The sequence below is a fragment of the Protomyctophum parallelum genome (genome assembly GCF_964188405.1).
Source record: "Protomyctophum parallelum genome assembly, chromosome: 15".
NCBI lineage: Eukaryota > Metazoa > Chordata > Actinopteri > Myctophiformes > Myctophidae > Protomyctophum > Protomyctophum parallelum.
The window spans coordinates 9,808,173-9,817,279 of NC_139710.1; the positions used below are offsets into that span (position 1 = coordinate 9,808,173).

At 39.9% G+C, this 9,107-nt stretch overlaps 1 protein-coding gene across 2 annotated transcripts; it reads right to left on the reverse strand.

Annotated features, from left to right (window-relative positions):
• Positions 1 to 1,672: 1,672 nt before the first annotated feature.
• Positions 1,673 to 9,070, reverse strand: gltpa (glycolipid transfer protein a). 2 transcript variants are annotated; one of them, XM_083784445.1, is made up of 7 exons: positions 8,835 to 9,070; positions 8,741 to 8,794; positions 8,527 to 8,702; positions 6,175 to 6,233; positions 4,870 to 5,003; positions 3,033 to 3,183; positions 1,673 to 2,949 (listed from the first exon to the last, which is right to left on the reverse strand). In XM_083784445.1, the coding sequence occupies exons 3-7, from the start codon at positions 8,627 to 8,629 to the stop codon at positions 2,767 to 2,769; spliced, it is 630 nt and encodes a 209-aa protein (XP_083640571.1). In that variant the 5' UTR covers positions 8,630 to 8,702; positions 8,741 to 8,794; positions 8,835 to 9,070; the 3' UTR covers positions 1,673 to 2,766. The 2 variants fall into 2 exon arrangements, with proteins under 2 accessions (XP_083640571.1, XP_083640572.1); XM_083784446.1 differs by lacking the exon at positions 8,741 to 8,794 and having other exon boundaries at positions 8,527 to 8,640; positions 8,871 to 9,070.
• Between the last annotated feature and the right edge of the window lie 37 nt (positions 9,071 to 9,107).

Genomic DNA, 9,107 nt, shown 5'->3' on the forward strand with positions numbered 1-9,107 from the left:
GGGCCGATCAAATAATTTATAAGAAGAAAAACAAAACAAATAGTGTTGTCTCCAGCCTTTAATTTCTTCTAATGATTTGATCGGCCCAAAATATTGTGTTCATTGTCATGATTTGTCACGATCCGAGTTGGCTTTGTCCGCGGCGTAACAGTCTTTAAATAAATACTTAAAGAAAATCCTATGGGAGAAATGCATTGCATTTCATTTCCTGGGCCACTCGTCGTTCTGAAAGGGGGAGGGACTGCGACGCTCTATTGCTGATTACTTAGGTTAGGACCCGCCGCAGTGGTGTCCGGTTAGACTAAGCCAGTTAGATCTATCCATATATGATTCTACCACATCTATCTGATATCAGCACTAGGTCGGCTCGGGCCAAATGTCATAGAATGTCATATAGCCCAACGTCCTAGTCGGATATCCCCTTATATAGGGACTAAATATCCAATGAGCAACTACTCAGATCCAACAACATGACTGGAAGTGAGAGTCTTCGTTACAGGTGGATTTTTGCAAAACACATTCCATCCAAGGCGTAAGAAGAAATGGCACCCTTTTCACATTGGCCTATTATAGCGTCACCAGGAGGCTACAACCTGACCTGCCCTGGTGGAGACCTGTGCCCTTTATCTAGTTTTACATCTGTATTATTAGGCAATTGATTTAACCATTTGAAGCACAACTTAAATCATTGACAAATATTTCTATTTTAAATATACATTTTTATTGAAAAATATGGTTGATACCAGCAGCTATTAATACAAGATTTGTTATTTTGCAGTGTAACAACCAACATCCCACACTAACATTTGAATATTGAATAAAACTCATAATAATATTGTACTACAATGCACATGAACAAAACTACAATCCAAATTCAATAAATTGTAATAGAATATAATCATGTATCAAAGCAACAGTATAAAAGGCAAAGAGTTAATAGTGCAACATATAGGCTATTTGTTTAATTTCTCTCACATGATCGACAGATTTGAAGGTAAGCAAGCACCTGAGAAGATAGTGGACTGAAGTCAGATCACTCAAAGCCTAATTTATATTCCATCATACAACCTGTGTTGCACCAAACAAAACTGACCTACAAGCTCTGAACGACACTGTCATATGACAAAGTATAATCTTAAGCATAATGGTCGAGGCATTGCTTTGGGGGAAAAAATACTTTGAAAGACATGCAATTCCTTCATGGTATAGAGCCCGTTACAGCATGGAGGTTAGAAGTACCACGGTCCTAGACCTTGTTAAAGTAAGAGACAGACACAGGCCTTCATTCTTTAGAATTGGTTCTTCTTATGGCCAACCTGGTTGAATAAGGGTCAAACATAAAAAAAACACAGCGCCAGAAAAGCTAAGGTCTTTACTACGCCCCTTGCAACCAGGTTAAAGGCACAGATAGTGTACTAGAACATTAGAACACATATATAACGTTATCATTTTTGCTGGTTTGTGCTTGAAATTAATTGTGTGCTTTTCAACATCAGTAATTACAGTAATCAAAACTTTGACCAAATAAATTTAAATCACACCCATGTGAAGTGAGGGGCATAATCATCATACATCATCTCATTCCGGGCAAATCACAATATGCGTCCTCACCTTCGTCTTCAATGTTTGTACTTTACACAATGTTTGTGTTTACACAAACGCTCAAAGCTGGACATAGGAGGGGCTAGCACCCCTTAATAATGATTAATTCTGGCTATGGCTTGTCTTTTGAAGTAATAAAGTACCTTTTAAACTGGAAAACACAATCTCTTGTGCGTGTGCGTCTACTTCTACTATACGTCATGAAGAGGATTTAAAATTTCAACAAATGTTTCCTTCAAAATAAAAGTAGATTTCTGTACTGCTACGTTCTGACATAATGTCATTTAAACTTAAGCACCAAAGCACCTTCCTGTTATCACGTTTCCAAAAATATATACACATATAATTGGCTTCATTTTTAAAAAGGCATTTTACCATTAAAAAAAAGAAAAAAAGAAAAGGTTTTTCAAGGAAAATGAATCTGAGAGAAAGAGAAAAACTGCAAAAGCAGAAAACCTGCAACACTCCAAATTAGAAGACTAGTCTTATAGGTGCAAGGCTCAAAGTAAAAAGATACAAATGGGAATAAAGGAGATGGAAGGAAAATGTATCTGACAATTAACACTAAATAGGCCTACTAATCATTATTGTAATTTCACAAATAAATATTAATTCTTGGTATGATCAAGACAGAAATGCAGTATAGGTTTTAACACTTACATTATGATACATTCAAGTCGTTTATTTCCATAAATATGCTTTCAATGCATGTTAGAAGTGGAAAAAAAAAAACAATATAAAATATACCAAGTTCAAGCACTATTCAACTTGTTTTGAGTTTCGTTAATGCTGCAATATAAATAAAAGGCCATTGTTCTCAAAAACAGCATAGGCTACTGTATATTCTTTGAAAGCTATCACTTTCGTAACAGGCCTGGTGCTGTTTTCATAAAACATTGATCACTTAGATGTCTTTTGTGGTTATGATAATATTAAGATTTTAGATTAAATAACATACACAGCAAACATACAGTCAAGTGTTAAGAAAGCAAGAAAAGGCACACAGATGAGTTCCACTTCCAATACAGACAATGTGTAGAACCACTGAATCATTTACACATCACCACAACAAGTTGTCCTGTGACCATGTCAAGGCTTCTACTGAATCTAAATAACTGTAAACCAGGCGCATCAGTCGATGAATAAGAAACCGTTTTGTGTTGGTCACACTGTGTAGTCTAGCTCAGCATTCATCTTGCTGTACATAGCATAAATAGCATCCACAGTAGCAGTGAAGTTTATAAGGAATTTTCTAATTTTCTCCAAGCATTCCTCGTCCTTGACTTCCCGACCCTTGGAAAGAGCCTTCATGAAGTCTGCCTTATAGGGAGCAGCATAAAGTGCTGCCTAAAAGGGGCAAACAGAGATTTTGTGGTAAATTCCTCAAACAGCAATATATAACCAACACACAAGACCTGTGATCTCCTTACCTTGAAGAGTTGTTGAACCAGCCAACCATGGTACTTCTTCAGGGAGGCTTCGTAGGCTCTGGTGACATTGATACGGATAAGATTTGGGTTGTTTTGGTCCTTCTCACCATCTGCCAGACTTTGAAGTAGGACTTGGATAAATCGTAGACCTCTGGTTGATGGAGATTAAGAAATATACACTAAGCAATAATAAACACTTTTGTTGGACTATGTCAATATGCTCCAATGCGTGTACAACAGTCACACAGTACCGTGCAGCTCCATGAGTTGTAATTAACACAACACTGTATCCTATATCAGTAATCAGGGTTTATTTCATATGGGTTGTCCAATTGGCAGTGGAATGGGGGTAAAGTTCCTGCCCACCACCACAGGGACCAGGGTTCGATTCCTCTACAATGGAACGGATCCGGCTTGACTGGTGGGGTGGAGGGCTGCACTAATGACTCCTAAAGGTTGGTCAGCAGGGGAGTGGAACTGAGAGGGATCATTTGTTCGAGTGCATCTGTTTCAAGGTTGCACTGTCCATGGTATGAGGATAGTAATTTTTACACGGTTAATCCATAGAGTAATAAAAGGATAGAGGCCGCCGCCCCACTATTCATTTCGATGGAAGTTGCTCAGTGGCGTTTTGTACCCGGAAGAACGGTCTACTTCCGCATTTTTAAAATTTGGTGCCCAAAATGCGGAAGTGCAAACGAGCGCTCAACGTTAAAGCCCAGCTGCACTGGGTTTCCTCCTCATAACTCCACGGGTGCGCCTGCAGTCCCCACTCTGACCAGTCATCATCATTTTTCGACCGCGGTCGAGATCGTGGATTTCACAATATCACGCCAGACTTCCCGGTCCTTCATTGCCATCCCCAGTTCCTGCTTACTGATGCCTGTGTCCCTAGGGAACATCAGGGAAAAATAGTTTTCTACCTCTGGTCTGCTTTGAGGCAGGACTCCAGAGAAGAAGAGAAGATATAACCCCATCGTCAGCTCTGTAGCAGTGGCCGGCAAACTGTGTTCTTCTGGATCGGACTAGTGAAGAAACACGGGAAGGTTGCCGTATATTAGATTAGTCGATGGGTGGCTCTTCCAAGACAGATTTTGCGCTCTCATTAGAAGGCGGGTGTAAGTGCCATCCAACCTTTTCTCTAGTTTCTTTGACCAGTAGGACCGAGCACTTCAACGTTGGAGAGCCTCCCTGGGGGCTTGGGTAGTTGGGTTAACCATTAAGAAGCCTGTTCTCTATAATATAGTAGTTCTTTCATGTCCTTTTTTGGATCTGTTTTAATGATATACATTCAGCTGCATTTTGTGTGTTGTATTTGCAAAGTACTCTATGCTGCCCCCATGGCTAGGTCAACGTGCAAATTAGACCGACCACACACACACATAGCCTGGCTAATAAGCCAGACTAATATCACACAACACTGTCGCAGGATTTTTTTTTTTGCCAACGGCTGATTCGGTCTGGCTTATTAGCCAGGCTCACTCACTCACTCACACACACACACACACACACACACACACACACACACACACACACACACACACACACACACACACACACACACACACACACACACACACACACACACACACACACACACACACACACACACACACACACACACACACACACACACACACACACACACACACACACACACACACACACACACACACACACACACACACACACACACACACACACACACACACACACACACACACACACACACACACACACACACACACACACACACACACACACACACACACACACACACACACACACACACACACACACACACACACACACACACACACACACACACACCCCTCACCTTTTTAGCCACATAAGTGCCTCGGTAGCTCCAACTTTGGGCCATTCTGCTCCATGCATCTCCTTCTCTGCTTCGAGTATATTTTGGAGTGTCTTGAACTTAGTTGGGTTGCCATCATAAACTGCCTTGATTTTCTAAATGTGGACAACAATACAAAATACAGTTGAATGTACATTTGTGATTGATTGAATACTTAATTCCAATCTCAATAACCTCAATAAGGTCAGACAAATAAAGAGGAGCCAGACCATTTATAGATTTAAAGACAAATAAAATAATTTTAAAATCCACTCTGAAGCGGACAGGGAGCCAATGAAGGGAGGCCAAGACAGGTGTGATATGCTCACGTCTGTGAGGACCTGTGAGTAGACGAGCGGCTGAGTTTTGGACTAGCTGGAGTCGAGCAAGGAAGGCTTGGTTTAAACCAGCGTACAAGGCATTACAGTAGTCCAACCGCGTAGATATGAAGGCATGTATAACCCGCTCAAAATCACTAAAAGATAGCACCGACTTGATTTTGGCCAGCAGCCTCAGATGATAGAAACTAGAGCTAACTACCGCATTGACCTGTTTGTCAAGTTTAAGGGCATTGTCTAGTTTGACGCCAAGGTTTGAGACCACAGGTTTCACATATGGCTGCAGGGAACCTAGGTCAGTGGGAACGATACCAGGACCGCTAGGTCCAAACACTATAACCTCCGTCATTAACAGTTTGCAGAAAAAAGCACAGGAAAGTCAATACAAGGTCTGCTAAGGGACGATTCATACTCCTATTTTACCGCTGTTTCGGCGCTGTAGTGCCGAAATGATTTCGGCTCGTCAGAAATTTTCAGTAGCACCGAAGAACCGAGTTTAGGACGGTACCCGCCACCCCAAACGACGTCACATTGTAGGCTCTACAGTGCCGAACCGACTTTTATTTAGGCTCTAAAATAGGAGTATGAAAGAGGATTTATAACCCAAGAAAGCACTATGGCTTGTTTCCATTGGGGTCCTTCATATTGATTGAATACTTTCTCATTTCTATTAAAACAGAAATGCAAGTCATACAACTTGGTCTAAAAGGTTGACCCAAACAAGTTCTGTGGACTTGTTTCCATTGATGTCATATGTATTCAATTCAACATAACATAAAAATAAATCAAAAGTATATCATCATCACAAATATTAAACATTATGTACAGAGTAGAAGAAAATGGGGTAAAAATGTATTTGAATCTCTCATAGATACAAATGGATACATCAACACGAGGATTATGTTAATTTGTGTATTATATTACTATGTACTGTATATTCGGTACTTACAGTGATGTTGCCTACTATGTCAGCCTTGACTGGAGCAAACACTGTGGAACCAAGGCAATCTGAAGAAAGACATGGAAAAGACCATTTTAATGGCTGATTAACATCAAACAATATGCAACATTGTTTTTGTTGGATTATATAATTTTTAATTGTTGTAACTTGTATTAAATTGTACACTAAGAAACAATGCTAAATAATTAAACAGGATAGAGAGCCAGACAGATTTTTTTAAAGGAGCATTGGATTGCATTAAATATTCAGTAGCTCCAGCTTTCCTCTCCGAACACAATGCACTGTGTAAATAGGGGATATCATGCAAGATTATTTTTTTTAGCACAAATCCTTACAACATTTCAATTTGCTTTCCTATGTGATGGCAGAACATGTAGAAACATTAATATAGACCTAAATGTCAAAACAAGCTGCCATACAGTGTCAGGGGTGATATGAATTATTAATTTACATTTTAATTGAGACTGGGGCATCATTATAGTATAGTAATTAGGTTACTACACAGTAAAATCTTCAGTGTGAATGTATACATTTGTAAATCCAAGAGTTAGGGTACATTTGGTTTGTGAAACCAGGGTGAAATAACACAGGATTCTACAGAAGTGTAGAAAACCTGAGTGTTTGGAGATAAAGTAGGACAGTCGGACAGTGGCTACTCTAAAATCACGTCTTTACCACACACAGCTGATGGAGAATATCGTGTGACAAAACAGACGGCCTTCAGCCCCCCCACGGGTAGCGGAAAGTGGAAACTACTCTTGACAAGTGCAGTCAATTGTGCTGAACTGATGCCAACACGGTTGTATCCCATTTCAATGTCATCCTCTTTTTCAAAAGGATCTTTATATGTTTACCCTGCATGCCCTCAGTATTTACAGACGGTCTATATAATTTTTTCGACTAAAACTACGACTACCTTATTTTCACTGACAAACTAAATAAAAAATAATCTATGATAGCTAAATCCATGACTAAATATACTGACAATTCTGTCAACAACTAAAAACTAGGCTAAAATGTTAGGAAGGAACCAGCAGAGAATAGATCCAGTAGAACTAAGAGTGTGTGTCGCACTCCAGAAATAGCTGATCTTGTAGATCAGCTATTTTTGGCATGCAGTTAAAATCAGGCATCAAGGCCTGCCAAAATTAAACCTTTTTCTTTAATTAAATTGACTAAAATTTTATGACATTTAGTCAACTAAAACATTTCAGAAGACTAAAATATGACTAAAACTAAATGGAATTGTATGACTAAAATACAATACACCCATCTCTGTATGTCAGTCACTGTTTCTCTCTATTGTTTTACAATACATAATATGCTACAGCTTGACTGTTGTTACAAGCAACAGTGCCTCTGGAAGCCCCTGGCAATGCAAAACAAATGGAGGTCCCACAAGAGCCTTTGAATTGTGGTGGGGACAACGACGACAGAACATTAGAAAAAACAACTGAAAGAAATGGGCCTTGCCACTTTCGACTTCTACCTCAACAATTCCATAATTCATTAACAAACATTAGCACCAATTATCATTTGTTTATGGAGTCCACAGCTGGTCAGCTCCATTTCCCCCTCTTACAACATCTCTTCTACGAAAATAGCTGATCTACAAGCTCACAATGTTGTATTGGGAGGTGTGGTGAGCTTGTAGATCTCCTATTTTTGTGAACGTTCGCCCCAGTATAGGCCAGGGATGCTAGGGTTCATGTGGTTGAGTTGATAAAAAGGCTTATAGGAAAGTTGACCAAGAGATTTCCAGGTCAGATAAAACAATAGTGATTAATGGTTTCTCTCAAGGGTTTCACGTGACAGATTCAATACAGGAGCTTTGGCATATAAATACAGAATGAAGCCACACAAAGCTGCCCCAGTGAACTATGCAGCCAGAGAATGAGCAAGGGCAACTCAACACCGTACTAATCAATTTTCACAACTTAAAATCCAGGCCAGTGAATTAAATTATGCATGCTGCTAAAGGATGAGGACTGCTTAATGAAGAGGAATTTGATCTCCCCCAAAAAGATCCTATAGGGACCAATTTGTCGAGGTGATTGGATAGATTGTATCACACAATTAGCTTTGTGTTTCTTAATCAAAGTTGAACTTAATCCCATATTGGAAAACATTTGCCAACTGCTAAGGTCAGACAGAGAAACATATTCGTAAATTAGAACATTAATTATTAATGTATCAATAATAATCTAATATAAAATTACTCAAAAGCTTGCTAAAATTTCACATTCAAATTACAATTATTTCACAATCATGTTACAAGTAGTGTCTGTAACACAGAGGTAGACCTACATGTTCACCATCACCTGCACAAACTTCACTTACCAAAGAAGGGTGGAAGATGTGAGACTGCCTCCAGAAATGTTCGTGTCTCTATTTTATTATCAGGTGGGAGCTGTCTGAACTGGTGCTCATTAAGGAGAGCCATCTTCTTGTACTCTGCAATGTTACAAATAGACTGTCTGTCACAGAACAGTAACAGAGCTGATTGATGTCCGACACTAGCCTGGTTAATAAACCAGACCGAATCAGTCCGACGCGACACCTGGAAAAGTAGATAACACCCCCCACCTCTTCCCGTTGCTTGCTCCTCCTTTTCGCGCGCGCGCACGCACGCACACACACACACACACACACACACACACACACACACACACACACACACTTACACTTAAGTTACATTGGAGTCAAATATGGGGTAGTAGTCATCGGGCATGAGGAAAAAGAGCTGCCAAATATCCCAGTGACGGCGACTAATCTGATGGTCGGTCGACGGAGTAGCTCTGTAGTTTCAAGTTCAACACAGTATTTCCAGTCTTGACTCTTGAATCAATCTGGTCAGGAACGACTTTAACAACTCGGCTCAGACTGCGCGTATCAGCTGACGGCACAGCATTCTTCCTCTT